This window comes from Nothoprocta perdicaria, unplaced genomic scaffold, assembly GCF_003342845.1.
Source record: "Nothoprocta perdicaria isolate Ctin4 unplaced genomic scaffold, notPer1 scaffold_96, whole genome shotgun sequence".
Classification (NCBI taxonomy): domain Eukaryota; kingdom Metazoa; phylum Chordata; class Aves; order Tinamiformes; family Tinamidae; genus Nothoprocta; species Nothoprocta perdicaria.
The window spans coordinates 2,480,132-2,502,429 of NW_020456265.1; the positions used below are offsets into that span (position 1 = coordinate 2,480,132).

Here is a 22,298-nt window from a genome sequence, read left to right on the forward strand (position 1 = left end):
AATGTAAAGGAGGTAGCCATCCTGTTCTATACATCTCTAGGTAGCTCATACACCTGAAGAAGGATTTCTTTTTTCAGACAGTTGACGGGACTGTCATAATTAGTGCTGCTTTTCAACCTTATTTTGCTATGTAAACCTGAGCTTGTGAAGCGAATGGCATGCAGGTTCCACAGAATGCTCTTAAGATGCAAAGTTTCAGTGTCCTTGAAAGCACTTGAAATCTCCCATGACTAGAATAGATTTTATTTGCAATTCCTTTTACACATAAACTCCCTCGATTTTAAAATAACAAGTTAGCTACATATCTCTCTCCTCCTCTCTGGTTGTCTTTACATTAAAGTCACTCCCGTGACTGGATTGCAGCATCAAATAGCTGAGAAAATCTAAGCCAGCTGCCTTGGGTGCGGGTTAGAGAGGCAGTAGGGAATGTCTCCTGGGAAATCTCCTGCACTTTTCCACATAGCTTTGCAGTAGGCAGCAAACTCTGTCGTGCTGCTTTTGGCAGCAGCGCCCAAGGTAACTTGAGCACATCTGTGCTACCCACGTTTTGGTTTGCTGAGGTCATGGATGGGTGTCCTGTGCAGCACCTAGCGAAGACTGCAGCCCAGAACTACCTAAGAAGCTCGCTGTGGTCCTGCTGAACATCTGCCCCTTGCAAAGGAAATTTGCCCAGCTGAAAATACTCCCGCTCTCACTGCCRGGCCCTTTGAAAGGGCTCCCTTTGCTACCCGGTTTTAGCATCATGGCTCTTAGAGCCTTCAGAAGGCCTTAGGCCAGAGTTTTAAGTTAACTCCCTCTTTCACCAAAGGCTGATAAAATTAAAACATTACTATATGTTTTTTTCTTTTTCACCTCTCAGAGATGTTGTCTCATTCTTCTTGCCTTTGCCTTCTCCTTCTGTTCTTACTGCCTTTTTATTTTTAAGTGTATTTGGGGAGGGGGTAGGGGAGACAGATCTTCCACCTTGTGGTGCCGGTTTTGCAACAGTCATCTTCAGATAGGTTAAACCTGTACACTGTGTTGGAGAGGGAATTTGACAAAAATAAGCTAGATGCAAAAAAATCTTATTCTTTTTTTTTTTTATATATATATATATATTCACAAACATAAAATAGAACATTGTATAATAGTTCTGTAAAAATTAAAATTCATCAAATAAGATTAATGTGCCATAATTAAAAGGCTTTTTCAAAGGAATTTGTCAAGACAGTAATTGCACTCTGCAGTTCTTTTTTTTTCCCCTTTTCTCCTGCTTAATAATAACCTTATACTAGGAAGAAAATTATTTGTACAATTTGTCATCTTTATTTTTTATTTGCCTTCTTCCTTGCTCCACTTGTGAGTAGTAAAATGAGTTGATTTTTATATTGTTTTACAATTGGCTTATTTTTGTGCCTACTTACTAGCAAAATCTACTGTTAAGCTAGGCTGCATGTGTTTAGGGGAAATGTTTGTCTCATTAAAATCATGGCTAGTCCAGTTTTATTTTAGAAGAAGAAGAAAGGATTAATACTGAAGTAATACTTGGTAAGCTTCTCCCACTTAAAAACAAACAAATCTGTTCCTGGGAACCTGAAATTGTTTGATTACATTGCTTTTTCCATTAGTTTTTTTTTTTTTTAAGGGAAAAGCAAAAGCAGACAACTGAACACTGAGAGTAACCTTTGAACTCGAGGGACAGCACATATGACTTCTCTCATTAAAGGGCAGCCTCTGCCATTTGACAAGGAAAAAGTAGTGGGATCCTTTCGGGAGATATCTCCCAGATAATTCCTTCTGATATTTGTTTGCAGATCTGCCTGTGAGARTTGCCTGCAGATCAGCGCCTTAGAAGCTCCCGCAGTGTTGAGGCTTGTGTTCAATCTCACATCAAGGCCACCTGTGACAATTTCCTCCCTCCAGGGCTCTTTGTGTTTCTTATTTTGCCACCATAGGAATCTTCCTATCAGAAAAGATCAGCTGTTTGGGGCTTTTCAGGAAACTAAAGGCTACCCTCTGAAAAGATGGTGAAAAAGGTAGAGTTACCCCCTGCCCCTCCCCAAACCCCAAATAATTTCTGTTGCATTAGGAAAGGAAACAAAATAGATCAGATCAGCAGAAGTTAATTTTGAAGCCTGCCTTTGGTAATATGAATTTGGCATAGAAAATAATACACTAGGATGTTTATTTGGATTGCAGACTTCAGATCCATTTTCTAAATTGAGACTCTCGCTGAGTATTCTTGAGAGAGTTTCTTATTTCTTTCAKTTTTTTACCTAATTAAAATATTGCTTCCAAAATAACATTATGATACCTGTAGATACTGAAACCTTGACTGCCAGTGTTTGCAGCATGAAGAATTAATAATAGTAGCATCTTTTCAAGACACAGCAGGCTATAGCAATGTAGAAGGTCTTCAGGGCAGTGTTATCACACTGCTTAAGCATGGTGTGGAAAGAGCTATCTTACACTTTGCAGTCTATAGGTGTCACATACAAAAGTGAAATGTGAGGTATATCAGAAAACGATTCATCAGTCCTGCTAGTATTTTTATATGACTAAAAAGATCTCTTTTTTCCCTCCCTCCCCCTACCCCTTCTCTGTAACTCTCAGGTTGCAAATAAGACAGAGGTGTCCAAAGGTGGTCACACTTCTTAGAAGTCTGAGAAATGTTGTAGCAGGATAACATCTGCTGCAGAATAATCTTCTCATTACTTCATGGATGCAAAGTCCTCTGGGGACACAAACATCTCACATGATGCAAAGTGCTAGATTTTGGCATTTGGACTGTGAGATAACTAACGTGTGGAGAGAAAAAAATACAGAAGTTTTCTCAGCAGCCCTGGTCATGAGTGCTGCAGAGTTATATGTTCTAGCCAAAGTTAATGTTTATTTGCCCTCAGCTGATTCTTCATAACTGGCCTTTTATTGACAAGTGACTAAATACCAGTGGTACCAACCATGATTTCCTTTGTTCAGTTTTGGAAACGTCCTTCACAGATGTAGTGTCAGTATCAACATTTGCTGTTGCCGATGGCCAAAACTTTCAGAATTCAGAGCGAGCACCCTAACACTCAGTGTGCAGACAGCATTGTCCCTGTATTTGCTGCAAGGAAGAGCTGTGGAGTCGGAGACTGCTCTGATGCCAGTATCACACAACGGAGGTTAACTCCTGGCTGTGGTAGATAGTCCAGTCCTGTGTTTTGACCAATACAGGGACGCCCGAGCGGCAGGAAGCACCAGACTTTGTCAGCCTGAGAGAATAAAGAAATCTTAACTTCCTGCCCTGCAAACTCAGCCCGGTATCTGAAAATAGAGCTGTGTTCTTGCAAGCCTCCCCGCTCTCCTGTGTAATCAAGATTTTTATAGTGGAACTTAGTTAACAGTTGTAATGATATATGAGCCATGGGCGAAGCTGGTTCATTTCCCAGAGCTGCTGCCTCTACAGTATTAGCCTGGGTAGAGAGAGTGAAGTGTGCATGTTTGAGAAAGGCAGAGAGAAATAAATGAGCCCAGTAGCAGGGGGACCAACACTGCAACTTAAAAAAAAAAAAAAAAAGAGAAAATAGAAAAAAACTTGTATCTCATTTCATTTGAAAATTAGATCTGCTTTTTAAATTGCTTTCCCATTTTTTAAGTAAAAATGGTAGAATAAATAGCTTTTTCTTATTTTTAATACATCGGGTATATTATTGTGAAATTGCCCCCCAGCAGCTCCCCTCCCCCCAACCATATATAGCCCTTCCTAGTATTTTGGAGTGGAAATCTGGTTTCTATATGTGCCTTTGAACTCCGCTGTATTCTTCTGAGAAATACTCAGGATAGCAATCAAATTTTGCTCTTTGGCAGTATCCTAAATAGGTCAGGTAGAATGAGGAGCAAAAGCCTTTCCCCTGGTGTATTCCCTTTGTTAACTACTAGGAAAATGAAAACAGTGCCGGGACCAGCCTCTTCTGCTCCCCAGGTTGAAACATCCCCATTTAGCAAGGCAAAATACTATCAAAGCTGCCTTACGTTAAAATATTAACAGTGCTGCAAGTCCAGTCCAGAAGAACTAGCATTTTTATAGGAGTAATCATGACTTGAAATGCAGGGAGCTGCATAGTTGATTTTCTGAAGAGAGCTGGAGTTGCCTGACCTCTCTACCCCCAGCAGTCCTGGCTAATCCAGGAACCGCAGAGTGCAAACATGAGACTGGTGGCTTGTTTTCTCTTGTCTCCAGGAGGGAGAACCTGTTTGTACAACCTTGAACTCGAGTAGTGAGGCAGGGATTCTCATTTCATCTTCTCCATTGGTATCCCCTTTTGGGGGATGGTTGTTTTCACCTTTGCAGTGGGTAGGCAGAGGAAAACGCAAATCAGACAATGCTCGTCCGCTTTCTTCTCGCTACGGGGTTTCAGGAGAATGGGTGGAAAGTGCTCGATGTTCCACTGTAAGAAGAGCCCTACAAACAATTAAGCAAGACCTTTCTGAAGCCAGTCGGTTAAGTGCAGCTCGAACCACATGGTAATGAGCAGCGCTACCGAGCTGCTGCAGCACCTCGGAGGAGAAGAGCGCGCTCAGGAGAGAACAGTTCAACCTCATATGTCAGGATTGTCCTTCCGTCACCTTGTCTCCTCACAGCTCACCAAGCTCTGAAAACCCTTTGCTAACAAACATCTGTCTCCAAAACTAACATCTTGACAGAGGGGGGAAAAAAGCTTGAGAAGATTCTCATTGCCTACAAGAGTGAGTTGATGGGTAGAGGAGAGGGAAGGTCTGAATTTTGAGGTCAAGCCCAGCACACAGCATCCTCAAAACACAGGCTTTTCTTACTGCTGTCCTGCAAACTGCCTTTTCCTCTAAGCTGTCACCAAACCGTAGCTTTTTTCAAAGTTAATAACTTCCTTCAAAAACTTCTCAAATATTGGGGGAGCAGCTTTGGCGCTCAGTTGCACATCTCTAGTGCAATTTAAAATGCAGGGCTTACTTTAAATTTGAGATTCAGGTTCACATTTGGCATGAGAGAGACCTTTTCAGTGAACATGCAACACAGAGTGTTTCTGCTCTGAGACTGTTTGTTCTCTGGGAGGTTCCTGCCAGCTCTGTGCACTACAGAGAAGCTGAGGCTGCTGTGGTGTCTTTGGCAAAAGGGAGATTGAAAAAGGTGAGACAGGGGCACTGAGTGGTTAGAGGTGCCTCCTCTTCTGCACACAGGAATGCTAGGAACGGATTTCATAAGCCRTGCTGAAGTTGAAACGCAGCCTTTGATTAATCCCATTATTCCTGCATGGCACAGGTCCATGGAAAGCGTGGACAATGACTCACGCTGCAGCAGCTCCAGGAAGGCTTCCAGATTAGTTGGTTCAAGCCTCTCTGACTTTGCTTAGTTACAGCGTGGCTCTGTGGAGATGTGTAAACAGTTTCTGTGTTAGGGCTACTGCAGGTGAAGGGTTGTTTCCTCATTTCTTTTTTCTTTTTCTTTTTTATATACAATGCATGGCTCCCAAAGACAGGTAAAGAATAGGAAATACCTCAAGATGCACTTTTTTTTTTTCCTCCAAATAGCAGTTTCTCTCATTCTAATGAACAGTGAAGCTAAAGAAAAGGGTGACCTGACAAAATAAATTGGAAGCTAATTTTGGAGAGCAAAAGCCTCAGAAAATTGAAATTCTAAACTGTATGCAGCTTCCAACTGTAATCATTCACTGGGTATAATGTATTAACATAGGCTTACTGATTTCATTTCCTTTTAAAAAAAGGCAAAGCAAAAAAAAAAAAAAAAATCCCAAACAAAAGCCCTTCATGCCATATTTCAGTCAACCTTTTCTCCTGTTTTTCAAAGAAACTGTAAATAGGTTTGACATGGAGCTATGTTTTTTGCAAGAAATACTCGAAAACAGAACAGATGTAACAAACATTTCAGCTAACACCTGAAGTGGATTGCTCTTTTTTTTCAGTCAGGTGGTGGTTGTCTTTTTTCACTGAGCAAGTTTAGCTTCAGGCCAGCCGAACCAGCTAGACAGAGTGTCTCCCTCAGGTATGAAGGTGGTTGGGCTGTGGTTACACACATGAGTGCACGTGCTCCGAGCTTTGCTGAGTGCAGCTACCTATTTATCGGGGGCTGGTGTTTTTCCCTGTACCATGAACCACAGTTGGGCAACCTGCCCTTGTGTTTCTCCTTCYCCCGTAGCTCTGTGCTGGAAGTGCAGCCTTGTGGCCACCTCTGCTTCCAAGGCCTCGAAAGCCACCAAGCTGCAGCTCTGCTCCACGGTGGCTGCGCGGGCAGGTTTCCAAGCAAGGAAGAGCTTTTGGTGGGGTTTCCACTGTGGAATTCATTCTGGCACTTGGGAGCATCTCTCTGAGAACTGGGCTGGCAGGGAGAGGGACACTGATTCAGGCAGGGAATGTGGAGGTAGCCTGTCCCTCTACACCCCTCTATGTCCCCCACGTGCTGAGTGGGCATGAGGAAGCCTTGTGAGTCTTATGGCTCGATGTGAGAGTTGGTCCCAGGGCATCCTGCATATGGTCTCCCTCATCTCCGCAGCGCTCTCCGGTGTTTTCCGGTGGGAAATGGATGGATTTGATTCCTATACACCTGCCTATGGGTGAAAACGTGCCCCGTGCATACTCACATGCAGATGTCTGAGGTCTTCTGCGTTCATTTTTACGTTTCAGCTGTTGTTAGTATTTTTTGTTTAATCTTCCATTTATCCGAGCGTGCAGTAACCTATCAATTCAAGAAGACATTTAGTATGACACAGTAAATAATTACACAGTAAATATACAGATTTCTCCCACTCCGTTTTTGTGAGTGCTTCAGCACCTTGCTGTGCTTAGTAAGAACCAACTCTCTATATCATGTTAGCACTAGCATTGCGGGTTAACCTGTGAAGTGAAAGGCTGAGCAAAGATAGCAGGCAGCAACCACGGTCCCTTTTCTTCCCTAAAAACTGTGGCTCTTGAGTGTCTCTGCAACARCATGTGTCTGTTAGAAGATTATCACTGTTTTCCTGAGACTACTCAAACTAAGTCAAGCCTTCCGATGCTTATTTATGACTGAGTTTCTTTTTTTTTTTCCTAAACCTCTAGATTATTGTTACTGCAGAAGTTTAATCCAAGTTTTCCTTAAGATGCAATGCCTCGGACAGGGCACTCCTTCAGTTCAAGGTGAACTAGGCAGTTGCTTCACAAATCTACATTCTCTGTCTGCTGCTGCGGGTGTGCGTCTGCGCCACCGGAGAGGGACTTGTATCTGGGGAAAAAAAAGTAGTTAATCTGCTCTGAGAAGGCAATGAGACAAAATTGCTACGTTTYGCGCAGCTCTAAGATAAACAAGTAATAGCTCATGTTCAACAGCAAAGCATGTTCATATACCATGAATAGGATGGATGTATTCTATGATAAATCTAGACACAACGAATAAATTTCAGCTTGAAAAATAAGATACCACATGAGACAGCATGTGCAGAAGGAATGTTAATGTTTGGGAAACTGAAGGAAATGGCAGAAAGGAGAGCGCAGGAATGAAGAATAGATATTTTGCTTTGTTACCAGGATTGATTGTCTGACTACTTTTTTGTCTTTAAACCATAATAGGCTTCCCTTATTGTCAAAATGATAATATATATAAAGCACTTCCTGTAATATTTCTCTTCAAAAAGGCCATTCATCAGTCCCAGAGTTAGATGCTCATATTTCAACTCACAATTTAGTTTAGCAAGTTTATACTTCAGAGCAATCACTCATTTCTAGCATGTGTGTTTTTAATGCAAATCTCAGCTACTGGAGCACACGGTGCTCTTAGGCGGGGATAGATTGGCTTATCCAGGTAGCACTTTTATCTTCTGGCAAAGAAAGAAATTATTACTTTTCAGAGAAAAAGGGGGGTTCTTCTACTTTAGATATTCAGCTCTTTAAGACATTGAGGGCAAAAAGCAACTGTCCTCTGTGAGGCCCAGTGCAGGTGTGAGAATATCCAGCGGTATATTTGTGATTTGGGGGTGGGGAGAGTGGATGCAAGGGAAGGTAAACACAGCATCAAGTTGTCAGGCTTGAAACCAACTGAATATATGATGAGGGAGATGACAGCAAATGCCAAACATTCTGGTGGGCTTGTTGTGCTGCAGTGCTGAAAAATCTCCATTTACAATTTCTCCGTCTGCATATCCCAGAATCTACAAATACACCACAGTCTCTCTGACAAAATTCAGTCGTTGCCAAAGCAGAAGTTGTCTTTTGTGATATTCTTGACTTGCTGGTTTGGTTAAATTTTCATGCTGCAGTAAATCACCATCATCTGTGTCCTAAGCGTGGCCTTGCAGAGAAACATACGGCACCACCTGCTTAATAAATAGCATTAGAAAATCATTAATCTCTGCTCCCTTTTCCTCATGCAGGTTCTCTTATTTCGGTTACATATTTAAACTACTGTGGGAGGAGTTTGGGGGGAAGTAGCAAAGATTTCTCACATGAAGTGACCTCCCTCAAAGCATCATAGGAAATTCTCCTTCCAACTTCTACGAAACCATCAGGGCTCCTCCTTTCCTCCTTCTCAGAGGTTAAGTATCGTGTAGTCCAAATTGCAGAGAGCTGTTTGGCTCTGGGTGGGGTCTTTCTGCGTCGTCAGCAGTGGCCACAGAGCTGCCGTGCAAAGAGCTGAGTTGTTCTGTGGATTCCTGGCCTGGCTGCAGTAAGGAAGACTGAGCAGCTCTAGTTTGGGAACTGCTTAAGAGMGGTGAAAAATCCGAGAGCCCCCTATACACCCCAGCATTCTGCCCTTTTGTACAGGCAGACCAACACTTACCTCTTTTTGTTGGTTCAGTCATGGCTTGGCCATGCTCAGCAAAATACACATCATGCTGTGAGCGTGTGTCATTATGGAGTTKTGTTTTTCTTTTAGGTTATGTGCAACTTTGCAGGCCTCTACATCTAGACATGCTTCCACAGATTCCTCTAACTGATGTTTTAATTCATTTTTATTCAATTTTAATTCAGAAGTTTCAGTTCTTCACCTTGAAAGGAGCAGATGAAGAACCTGTATTAAAGCTTAGTCTTTTGAATTTGTTTGTTAGAAAGTGGGCTGTAAGCGCCAATGCCAGCTGACGCTCTAAGTAGTATAAAGTTACTCTATCCTTAAAAAGCCACTAAATATTTTAACATGATTAACTTGTACAAACAAATTCCTGAAAGAACCTATGCCAGTAATAACACGTAAGTGCTATGGCATAAAGTTGCTAGAGTGTTTTCTGTGTGGTGGTTGCAAGCAATTCTTGCCAGATGGGCTGATAATGTTATTAGGAATCGTTGTGTTAAATGAGGCAGTATTTAAATTGCCAACTAATTTTCTTTCTATTAACCATCTTAAAAAAAGAAGAGCTGTTACCCAAATTATTTCTAGCTGCTAATCTCTAACAAGAAACCTCACACTTCTTTGCACCTTTTTTAAGCTCTGTCTAGCAAATTGCTTTTTGGTAGGGTTTATTATGTGTGGGACAAAATAAAAAAGAAAGATAAGAGATTTTTCATGTTCAGAGCTTTTTAGATGGGGTGCACTTCTGCAAAGCCAGTACATCATGATGTGTGCTAACAGCTCATGAGCCAGTAACGGGATGCTTCCTATTTATAGTTTCTAAATGTGGACGGAAAAACATTTTCACTTTGTGATAGTTCACTGTGTGGCGTACTCCAGCAAGCAGAGTGGGACTATAAACCCTATTTTAAGTGTGTGCGTGGGAGAAATCATGAAAGCACAGCAGGACAAGATTTTGAACGGCATATGAATGTGAGCAATGTGGAACAATCGCTGTCTCTATCGGGGAAAGGAGGGAGGGAAAAAGAAAAGGGCTCTCTTGGGTCACGTTAAAATCCCAGGGAAGGTATGATCATTTGTAGCTCTCCTGATGAACTCTTACAGAGCCAGCATCTTTGGTCTGCTGGCTTGTGCTGGGGAATTATCAATTGCCTATCCCAGGGATTTTGACTGAACCCTGGAGTAAACCTAAGGCTGAATGAGATTGATTATTGTATTTACAGCGCTAACTGTGCAGATCTTATTCCCTTTTTTTTTTTCTTCCCTTCTCTGCTTCATCTTAAGCAAAGATGAAGAACCAAATGCATTTGTTAAGCCTCATTTCTTGTGTCCAGTGACAAATCTTTATTGCTCAACCTGAAAGCAGTATCAAGGAATGGAATCAGGCCCATGAACTTGAGGAACCATAGTGGATTTTTCCATGGATTAGTCTCTGGATGGGGATGGATACTACCAGTAGCTCAGTGAATTACTTAGGGAGTATCAAAAGGAGCAGTGCACACAGGTCCTATGGTTGCACACCTGYGAAGGCCAGGTATGCTCAACCATGCAGAGTGGTGCTTCAAAGAAATGCATCCTGCACTTCCACCCCTCATTTTTGTGTTTTCTGGAAGTTCCCAAAAACTCTATCTGGCCTCAAACAGAGAAGAAAAGCATTCCTACGTCTGAGCACAGTGTAGGTCAATAAGGTGGTAAAATCTGTCCCTGCTAGCGGATGCTGTTTGCCCCAGAAATGGAATGATTGTCACTTTTATCACTTTTCCTTGCAAATGGGGAGGAAGTCGCTTTCTGAAAGCGCTGTGGAGAGAGGCAGGTTGTTGATCACCAGGCAGCTAAATGAGGCGTAGCTAATGACTGGTGTTGATGACGTTGCACTGATGCTACTCCTTGTAACGAACAGATGGGGCCAGTGCCTGAACCACAGATAGATGAAGCTTTGCTGAATGAAAGAAGATGACAGATCAATAAACAACTATCTTCTGATGTTGAAATACAATGATTCAGCAATGGAAGCCTTAAAAAACTAAAGACATGGTGGTAAGGTACATTATTGGGACAGGACAGCATGCAGTGAGTAGTATTTGATGTTGCCTCTAAATGAAGCATTGGAAAGTTTGCAGGATCCTTGAAATATAGACAAGGAGTTTGATTTCCAGCTGGAATAAATCATTGCAACCATATTTTTTCAGCATCTCATTCCCTTTGGAACAGAATAAAATACTTAAATGCATAGCCCAAGGAGATATCTGCTTCCTTGTAGATATATTTCAGTGCTTTCAGTAAACAGTTTTTGATTTTTTTTATAAGCAGAACTTAGTGGCATATGGATAGAGTGTCAGCTTTCCCATGTAAGCTTGGCATGGGCAGAGGTAGATGTGACTATTTTCCTTACTCTATACCTAGGTATCTTTATTAGCTTATTGTTATAAGCACACCATTTCTATAGCAAACGTGTAAAAGAAAATAATCRCCAGGCATAGTAATAGGTGCAAAACCTACATCCCACAGCTTTCCCTTCAAGGGAAAGAGGAGTTTTTACATTTTATGTCTGCTTTCTGCTGTATAGGTCTGAAATTGAACTTGGAAGCAACAATCAAAAAAAAACCCCTCTAGGCTTTCCTTTTGTACATTAGAAAGTGAACAGAAAGTAGTTTTTGATGGTTTTTAATGCTGAGCACATGATCACTCAGCAATCTTTGGACAGGTTCTCCTTCACAGCCATATTCAGCTGTGTTGCTCTGGTCCTGGCTTTCGCAAAATCAGACTTCATCTGACACTCTCTGACAAAATGCGCTGATCACTAAATAATCAGCCGTAAATGACAGGAAATGATTCATTTTAGATGGCTGCAATACATCGAGTAAACTGCTTTGCGTCTCTGAAAGCTCTGATTCACGATCCCTGATGCTTCATGGGGAGGCAAGAGGACGGCACCGACTCTTGCCTCTGTATTGCAATCTACTGTCCCCGTGGCAGAAAGACAGAGATGGAGAGATGTCCACTCTCTGCTGTTCATAGCAGTTCATAGCTCAAAGAACTCAGCTGAGCACTGATTTTGGTTTACGTTGGTAAGCCAGGCTGCAAAATGCAGTGGAGTAGGGGGTCTGTGTCTTTGGCTGTCTTTCCTAGGGCGCTGGGGCAGGTCAGGCGGCCCTGGACCCTGCGGAGTCCCTTGCTGTCCTGTGACTCGCCTGGAGCAGTGGTATTAAACTGCCAAAACACTGAGCAGAATGAAGCAGGCCTTGGTGGCGACACCAGGAAAGTGGTTCCTAATGAGACGTGAAGGCCCTCAGGAAAACTGAGCCSCGAAAGTTGCAGAAAAGAGAGAGAGAGATGGCGAACGCCATAAGTTCCACCCGCCCCAGAGGGACCCGCTGATCAGTGGCGCTATTGTGGGGACTACAATAAATCTGTGTCGCCCTCGGCYGCCTGCATCTCATTAGGCGCGAGCAGGCGGCGGCAGAATGTCACCCTCAGCAGCGGCTCGGCGTGGGCACGGGCAGGGCCAACGCGCTGGCTTTGCGGGTCCGGGCATGGCGGAAGGCCTTCTTTTAGCAGGGCCTTCTGTTAGACATGGTGGTGTGCTCCCTTCTGCAGGAAGTAAGTGATCCCTTTTCTTCTGGGACTTGTAAGTTCTGTGAGGATAGAGTTTTAGTCAAGGTGTAGGGGGAAAATAGCCTTTGTATGTGATGTCTTCACAGCTGGAGGTTTTGTGGCTACTTGGTTGGGATCTTTCTAAGTCCTSCTCCACATATGGTGTCATGCATATTACTGAAGCTACAGCAGCACCTACACATGTTTATGCTGCTGATGTATAGTGCCCGTTACTCAAACACCACTGACTGCCTTATGGATGCTAATTAATTTAAGCCCTGCAGCAGCCCTTTGAGCAACTTCTGTTGGTTTGCATAGATGGACACAATGTGCATTGCAAAGCTGKTCTTTGTTATGCATTTTTAAAACATTCCTCTCTTAGAGACAGAAAAAAAAAGTTCTTCCTTTGTCAGGAACTTGACAAAATGTTAGGGTTARATTCAAGTCACCAAAATGTTAGTGTTAGTCAAAGCCAAATGTTAGACTCAAACCCAGGGCTCGATGGGGGCCACTGCAGTGGTTGGTTTGAGCTGGATTCAGACTGAGGTGACCCAGGCCTGGTGTCTTCTTTCCTTGCACAGGAGTCACAGTCAGTTTAGGACAATCTGAGATCACTGAACAAGGTAAACATCCCTTTCCGGCCTCTGCTTCTGCCATCTCTTAGGAAGTTACTCTGTGATCTGACAGATTACAGTTTTTGTCCTGTTGTTTTGTTGTTGTTGTTTTGGGATTTTGTGGGGTTTTTTTTTTTTTTTTTTTGGTAGTAATGGTAGGTCAGGAAGCTGATCTGATTTGCTGTACAGCCACATGAGAACAACAGCTAGAGTTTGTGCCAACAAGCCATGAGAAGCCAAGAGGAGGAGAAAAAAAAAATGTGACCACTGCTTTTGGTAGTAGCGTAGTCTGTGACTGGCATAAATTACCATTGAGGAGCACCCTCAAGCTGCAGTTCCAAGGTGGCTTAAAGCCAGCACTGCCACTGAAAGCAGTGATCCCGCTGCTGTGGTCACCCGGCCTGGGAAACTGGGCCAAATGAGGAAAGAGGAGGAGGAAGAGGGGGGTGTATTTGTGTGCTGTATTTTTTTTTTTTTTCCTTAGGCATTTTTTGGCCTAAATCACCTTCCCAATTAACTGAAGGAGTGACCCACTTTTAGGCCGTGTCTCAATCGGTGCCTTTCACCGGGCTTAGCAAGGCGTAAAGGCAGGGCAGACTTTGCAGTGGGTTGCTGGGGCTGAGAGAGAGCCATGAGACGCTGCGATGCTGCCCAGGCCACCGGGCAGCTTTGTGTTTCCCACCGCTTCTGCTCGCGCTTGGCCCGCTGCACGGAAACCTCCCAGGCTCTAATGCAAGCAAGGCTTTAAACACTGTGCAATTCAGCGTGCGTCCCGGGCCAGACGGGTTCCTGAGACACAGGAACTGGGCCAACAAGCAACCTGACATGATCATGAGCTCAGCTGCTGCATGAATGCTGGGTTTGAGGGGTCTCACCCTTCCCTGAACGTGACTGTATTTCATTATAATCACCTATTTAAGGGTCGCAGCAGCMTAGCTTTCCCAACAGTGACCTTATTTATTTTCCAGGGTAATATTTATCTTCATTTTTTATACAGAAGGTATTTGTTTGTTTGCTTAGCTGAATTTGAAAACCACCTCTGCTTTCTTCTCTTTTGGCAGTTAAATATTCTGGTTGACACTGGAAGCAGTAATTTTGCTGTAGCAGGTGCACCTGATGCTGATGTCACCACCTATTTCAATCCACAGCTGTAAGTACCTGTTTTTGCACATCGTGATGCAATAGGATGTCTTGTAGATTCTGACTACCTGTAAAAGTGGATGGTAAGGCATTAATTGATTTTKTTACCTGACAGGTTGTCCAAAAGCAGTACCAGTCAGTCTAAAACCAATTGCTGTTTAGTCTGGTCAATGACGTCCATCGGTCAGCCACCTGGGCAAGATCCTGTGCTCTATCTGGCTGTTTGTATTATCTGACTTACTGGGTTTGGTGCCTGCTATGTGCAAGAGTTTCTGTGTTCAGCATGAACTGGCATTAGTCACAATGAAACACAGCTTTTCCTATCAGAATCATTTTCCTTCTTTTCTACTTTCCTTTCTGTCTTCTCTAGTTTCAGTTGTTCTAGGTAAATTTCTTCAATGAAATGAAGTGTCTTATTTTTCATTGAAGCATATGGATAAAGATATGTAGAGGATTTAGAGCCTTGAGAACACTGCCATTCTTGTTACCTCCTTATATATTTTAACATGGGCTTTGGCTTTATTTTTTCTTTCTAATAAGATTCACCAATAATGCAAGAAAAGCCATTAAAAGTCATGCCTTGTAGAGTATGGCTCCTGGCAAATATTGATATGCTAGGCGGGGTGCCTCACAGCTCCCTCTGAGATGACATTGGCCTGAAAAGTCCAGAATTTGCATTTGAAGACTATTTCTGCACTTCTACAGTTTTACATGACAACTGTCCCTTTCCAAAGACAGTGGCTATGAGAAAACTTRATTGCCAACAAACTAAAAGCACAATTTTCCTTCTCCCTTTTCTCTTCAGTGACATTCTTTTGTCTGTAAAGATGGAGCTGAGAAAGGCTGTATAAATCATTCRGAGGTTACAGTCTCTTACCAGTGTTCTCAGTGTGCAGTGTATTTTGAAAATTTTGTTATGAAATTAACAATGAAACATTGTAATTTAGGCCCTGAGAAGTTAAAATGCTTTATCAAAAGATTCAGCAAAACTCAGGTAATAATAACTGAGAGAAGCAATTGTTGGTTTGGGTTGGACTGCTGGAGAACTAGGATGTGCTCAGAATAAAGTGAAGCCATTAGAGTGCAAGAACCTGTCTACAGCTGCTTCTGTGTTAAATACTTTAAGCATAAATGTCATYTAAGAAGATCTTGGCCCCTCCAAAATCAACGAGTGATTTCACAAATGCATTTTGTAAGGAACCTCTATACATCATCTAACAAATCCTCACTGAGGCAGGACTATTGCCCAATGAGATCAACTGTGGCTTCATCCAGCCTAATTCTGTAAACCTCCAAGGATGGTGAATCCATCATCTCTCTGGGCAGCGTGTTTCAGTGCTACCACGCTGTCCTGGTGTGAAAACATTTCCTCATGTCCAACCTAAACATCCTGAAGTGTAATTTCTGGAYGTTTCCCTTTGTTTTATTGTGACACTACTGAAAAAAAAAATCGGTCCTGTCATCTTTGTAACTGTCTATCAAGTACTAGTAGATCATTATTACATCTCCTGTTAACATCTTGTTTGCAAAACTGAAGCTGAGTTCCCGTCAGCCTCTCCTCACAGATCCTGACTTATTTCATAGCTCTTTGGCAGTCCCTCTCCTGTTTCTCTGGACTGCTTTTGAACTGAGTTCTTATAAATGCACACAGAACTTCGGGTGCTGAGCAGAGGAGAGTAATAACTTCCTTGGATACATTATCCATGGCCCTACAAATTCAGCCAACATTAAAGTTTGCTGTATTTGCAAGTACTCTCTTGGCTGTTACTCAGTGTGGTGTTCAGGCTGCTTTCCAACRTGTCCTAGAACATGGAGTTGTTCCACATTGGCTGCGTAATCCTCTGCTTCTCCTTGCTGAATGACATGAGGTTACCTTTGGCCCAATGCTCCCATTTTTCAAGGTCCCTCCAGAATGCAGCTTTGCCATTCAGCCAATTCCACTTGATTTGGTGTCCTGTGCAAGTCTGCTGCGGGTGTAGACTGTCCATCCTCCAGGCTGTTGAAGATGTTGAACAATTTTCTCTCTGGTAACTATGCCTGGGGCACTCTGCTTAGTGCCACCTCAATGCTGAGTTTGATTGCTRTCCTTCGGTAAAAATTCCCACAGTTTCTCTGCCATCATCGTGAAGTGTTTTCATATCGAGGCCATAAACTGCAAATTGAAAGCAAGACAAAAAAAGGATTAGTAATTTGTTAAATTAATAGAACTGTTGGGGCAGGATTATAGATGTTTCCTTATTGGAATATTAATATTATATTAGTGAAGCACAATGATGAGTCTGAATTTCCTGATCATTGAGTTTTAGGTTAATTTTAACTCAAATTATAGTAAATTACACACATGATTGATTGATTTTGGACTGAAATTAAGAAGCTTTTGCACAGGAAAGATGTTAGCTGTTTCAGACTCAAGAAAGATGGAGGGGGTGGATTACTGAAAGAGTGCCCTTCTTGAACCATCTAGGGACACAACGCCAGTTGACTAAATGATGCTTTTTTGTCATATAATTCCATTGTTTAGTTATCTGGGTCTTTGTGTACAAAGCAAATACAACTGTTGTTGTTTCTTTAATGTCAGTGGCTATATGTCTTTTTTGTTCATTTGAAATTTATTCATTACTTGGATCTGTGAGTTGCTCTGACAACATTTTGCTGTGAAAAGTTCTGAGATCATCACATCTGCTGTGATGATCACGCCCTGTAAGTTGCCCTCTTATATAAGGTTTTTGGTAATGGCATGTTTTTCCTTTTAAACCAAAAAGAAAAAAAATAAGTTTCTGTTTCTCAAACTGTTCAAAATAACAAGTAGTTTTTGTTGCATATGCTATTTATGATTAAAGATTTATTTAAACTGATGTGTAAAGGTGTTTTTTTACTTGAAGCTAAATAATCTTTGATGACACAAGTATGTGAATGAAAGAAATACTTACAGGCTTGATTTCAAGCAATAGTACTGTTTCAGTGTAAATACTACTGCCTCATAAACAAGTTTCAAGAACAATCTACAGTTGATTATTCTGTGAGATGAGAGGCTAAAAAAATATGGGTAATAAATAGAGGTAATACGATAAAGTTTGTATGAACAAACAAAAATAAGCTCATTTGCAGTATGTTCATGCAAATTCATTGTGGTTCACTGTAAAATTATTTTTGTTTGGGGTGAACAGTAAACTTGTTCCAGAACCCCTGTAAATTGGGTGGGGATTCTCATTTGAAAATTAGTAATTTATATTGTGGAATAGTTTTCAGACAATTAGTTATTTGGTCTTGAATTACTTAATTGGTGTTGTCTATCATGAAAAAGATGACCAAAATTTCACGTTTTTTTAAGTCTGTCACTATTTTCTCTTTGCCATTGACATCTTTGCAGACATTGATTTGCTGCTTAGGAAAATCTGAAGTGCTGATTTCTTGTAGGGCAGCAACTGAGCTGGGAGAGGGTGGAATTAAGAAGGAAGTCAGGTGTTTGGTGGGGTCATGGGGTCCCTATGAAGTAGGGCTTTCTGCATAAGGGGTTTACTGTTCCCGTGTGGAACTTTCTTCAAATGCAGAATGCTATTGGAAATAACATTGGGCTGAGCTCAGTGTTACCATCGGGTACAAAAGAGTAACTCAGTGTGAAAATGAACCTGTTGCTGGTTATCTCATCTGAGGTTCAGGAGGTCTGAGGTTTGAGAACCATTGGAAAGCAGTGATCAATAAGGAGAGGGAGAAAGGATTAGTGGTATTAGAGCACTGTAATCTCTTAGGCTCTTTTCTTTTCCTGTGGTATAGGTACACTCTTTCCTGCCAGAAGAGTAGAATTTCATATTTTCTTATCATCAGCAAATCAGCTTGTTTAGATCTTTTTATTTTTTTGTGCTCAGTGTTTTCTGTTTTAGAACACTCAGGCCATGAATTAGAACAAGTCTCTAGTTTTGACCTCTAAAGAAGTTTTGTTTTGGACTAGTCAGGTGGAAAAACATGTGCAGTCAAGAAGATGGAGCAGGAAATGCTGTTTTTGCAAAACAAAATATAATTACTGCCACAAGAATCATGTGAGATCCTTTCCCATACCAGGAATTTCACTCCTTGAAGTAAATAACAAGGTCTGCTTTTAGACACAACTTTTGYGCGCTTGACAAATGAGGTAACTATCATCCTACCCGTTTCTACAGCTGGAGAAGCTGGGGCACAGTGGGTGAGGAAGAGATTTGGCCTGCCTTTCTACATCTCACAGCAATACTGGGAGCTGAACCCAGTCTTTCCATGTGCTCTTTCAGAGCTCGGTCCTGTTAGTGTCTGTAGAAGAGCTTTGTGCCACTTCTCTTGCTATTCACGCAGAGTTTGTAATTCCCAGATTTGCYTCACTTTGTTCTCCTAGCTCTCCTCTTTCTCTCTCATTTTAGATGCTTCTTCTTCTGTTGAACATTTAGGCACTCTACTTCATGAAGAACTCTGTATTTTCCCTTAGTTTCCGCTCTCTCCTCAGTTTCTCTTATGTAGCTAATTATTCAGGCTCTATTTGAAATATAAAATGTGCCATCAGACCTTGTTTTAGTATCACAGTGGTGCTCTGAAGATTCAGACTAAGCAGCAATGTCCCTGTGTGTAGGTGTCGTACAAATGTGGAATTCTGCAGAAAAATTTGAAGGGCAATAGCAGAAACAGTGACTGAGTCCAGATAATACCAGTATCTCCATAATTCATTCATTTTGAAATATAATCTGTTTGGCCTGTTGCCTCATTTGTTTCTGCTGTCCTGGATGCTTTAAGATGCTGGGCCCCTGAATCCCTTGAAGGGTTAGGTGTTGGAAATATCAAGAACTAATTAGGAAAACACCTGACCTTTTATTCCTTATCTCCCCTACCCCTGCATCTAGAAAGAGGATCAATAGCTCATATGGCCTAATTGTTGAGTCAAAGTGTGTCCAAATGAGTCAAAGTTGTCCATATTGCCACTGAAAGGTTATCAGCCCCGCAGTAGGCATTATCACACTAACTTTAATCACATGAGCTCAGGTGGAGGTGAGTGAAGCCACSACAGCGTGTGCTCCAGGATGAGCTGGCTCCCTGAGTCAGTGCTCGTCACCAGGCTTGTATCGCCCGTGCTGTAACTTCATGTCTCCATGGCTGTTTCTGTCAAAGCAGCTCTTGGGTTCAAGCAGGCTTGGTAAATCTTCCTACACTGTATTGTTTTATTCACGTACAAAAGATATTATTATGAAATTACTTGAACGTGCTGATTTAAAAAATTACTTTTAAAAGGGCTATCAAGCTGTGAGCCTGTTCAGATGAACCAAGCATGTTCATTTGTCTGTTTGAAAGGAGAAACTGTGTGCCAAGTGATGTGACCCAAGTTAGTTTGCAAGGAATGTAGGCGTTTCGGAATGGTACACATTCAAAAGGATTGATATGTTTATACTACAGATTTTAAAATTGAAAATCTATGGATTYTTTTCTAGGGTTTTTATTAAGCTTTCCACACAGCATTCTCCTTAGTGTGTCGTACTTAATTGCTTTTTTTGCTTTGCTGCTCTGGTCCATTGGGAACTTTCCCTTTCCTTCTACCAGATTGTTGACAATCAGCCTACAGTCATTTGTTTATTATATCCAAATCTACTTTCATTATAGAAAAACTGAACTGCAGAATGATAAAACGTGTTAATGCTGTTGCTCACAATAATATTCCAGTTTACCCAACATGCAATTTTAATAATATCAATGAGGTGTTACTCTAAAGCTGTTCAGTTAGCTTGGCATTTCAGTTTTAGATGGGAATTCAGAAGCTTTTCAGTTCCTTAGCATCACTTACTGCATTCCATTTCCATTGTAAAAGGAGTTGTCTGAGTCAGGGATGCATTGAAGTAGATGTAGTACTACAGATTAAAACAAACAAACAAAAACCCCACATATTGTGTAGATTTGAGGATTTAAGTCATTGATAAGCTTCACAGTCGAAACAAGGGCTCAAGATTTTTTATTATCCCTTTCTGTTGCTCTTTCTTACAATCTTTCCCACTGCCTCTGTGAGTATATGGCTTCACTGTTTTTCCTATGCAGGGGAAATAAAGATTGAACAGTACTTGATTTTCTTGCATTGCAAATGAACAACTCATGCATGAGTGTATCTTTTCCTTTTAAAGGTCAAGCACATATAAGTCTCAAGGAATTGATGTCACAGTTAAGTACACTCAAGGAAGCTGGACTGGAATGCTAGGTACAGATGTCATTACAATCCCGAAAGGAATCAATGGCAGCTACACTATCAACATTGCTACCATTCTTGCATCAGAGAATTTCTTCTTGCCAGGGGTTAAATGGCAGGGGATTCTTGGTCTTGCCTATGATGCCTTAGCCAAGGTAAGTCATCCTTTCCCCAGCTTTTGTCTTTCGCAATGACAGTAAATAGAAATCTAAATTTTAAGGTAAAGAGAACCAATGATCTGTCGATATTGGACTCTTCCCTTCCAATCACTCTTTGCTAAGGATCCTTTCCATCTTGATAAATTCAAGAAAGAAAATTTTAAAAAGGGGGGAAGAGGTGATGATACAGTAGTCCCAGATGAGAATTTAAGCATTTCCGGTGATAGATGCTCTATTTGTATCTCGTCTGGAATGACTAAGCTTTTATATAGCCCATCTGAGTACCAGAGTATAAGAGTAAAGGTTACCAGACTTCTGTTACATGTGTGCAGGGTATTTATTAGGGCTCTAAAGAGCTCCCTCAAGACTTATCCAAGGACTGATAAACTTATCTGGCAAAGTCTCTGGCAGCTCATTCTACAACATTCTTCATACATATAATAAAACTTGAGATTGAGAGCACATGAGGATAACTTCAGAACAAACACGAACCRTGGTGTTTTCATGAACATAGAATGAAACGTTTTTGGTTTTAGTGARGTAGTATATTCAAGTATAAGTCTAAGTTAAAAATTAAAATTAATAATCTAAAAATAATTTATTGTCTAAAACTGAAAATGTGACTGGAAGCCATGTATTTGTTGCTGTCAACCTATGCAATAATTGTTTAAAAAAATCGATGAACTGAGACATATGCAGGTAGAACAAGCAATTCAATGCTCTCTCCTTACTCTAGACTTAAAACGCTGTATTCAAGAGCTGTGTGATCACTGTATTGACTCCTACCTTACTTACTGTCATGCATTGTCAGAGAAGAGCTGCTTATCAAGTCCTGGTTGTGGCAAACAGTGGCATTTATTTTTCTCTTTTTCTGAAAACTTAAGCGTTCTTAGCTTCTGATGCTGCTTAGTACTGTGTATAGTAAGAGTACTTAGCAAACTAAGCAGTGTCTCCACATGTCACAGCATACTTCTGCACAGAAATCTGAATTATAAAGGAATTGTAATACTTTAATAACTGCGAAGGCAAGCATGGCATATGGTGTAGAAGAAAAAACTGTTAGCAAATACGATACTTGAAGTGGGCAAGCTTTTATATTATGTCTTTTAAATGAAGGAAAAGGAAATAAGTGCTGTTGAATACCAAGTTTATTAGAATTAGAATGTTCTATTTTAAAAAACAAAAATCCTCCCTATAAAATTCTGCCTTTTAACCATAGAAAGGTGGAAGGGGAATTTTTCACTACTCTAATAACCTAAAGCTATTTCCAAACAGCTACAGTCTTGGCAGAAGTTTCTGCCTGAACCACCTATAATTTGTGTTTGAAAGCTGTAAGTAGAAAACACTATGGGGATTTCTGTGACAGGTAAAGAATAAAACTATGTAAAAAAAAAAAAAAAAAAACAAGAAATGTCAGTGTTTTTAATAACATATTTATGATCATTATCACTTCATTTACTCCTGAAAAGTGGTCTTGTTTGAATGATTTGCTCTTTTTGTTTTGTTTTTCAACGTCCTCAAGCCTTCAGGTTCTGTGGAGACATTCTTTGATTCTCTTGTGAGCCAAGCAAAGATCCCCAATGTCTTCTCCTTGCAGATGTGTGGTGCTGGACTGCCTGTTTCTGGAAGTGGTACCAACGGAGGTAGTCTTGTGGGTATCTGTCCATCTCAGAGGGAAAATGTGCATTTGTTAATCTCTCTCCTTTCTTATTACTAACATACTTTTTTCCAAATTTAGTATTAGATATATTAAATGCTTTCTAATTTTAAGGAAAAGTTAAGCATTTAGGCAAAACTCGATTTGGCTATTGGTCCTCTTTTTTTTTTTTTTTTTT

The 22,298-nt window shown here is 41.2% G+C and overlaps 1 protein-coding gene across 1 annotated transcript in view; it reads left to right on the top strand.

Moving 5' to 3' along the window:
• Positions 1-22,298, top strand: part of BACE2 (beta-secretase 2) — a 43,969-nt gene that overhangs the window by 5,635 nt on the left and 16,036 nt on the right. The window contains exons 2-4 of the mRNA XM_026053046.1: positions 14,040-14,128; positions 20,244-20,460; positions 21,986-22,114. Of these exons, the coding sequence (XP_025908831.1) occupies positions 14,040-14,128; positions 20,244-20,460; positions 21,986-22,114 (435 nt within the window). The remainder of the gene's footprint in view (positions 1-14,039; positions 14,129-20,243; positions 20,461-21,985; positions 22,115-22,298) is intronic.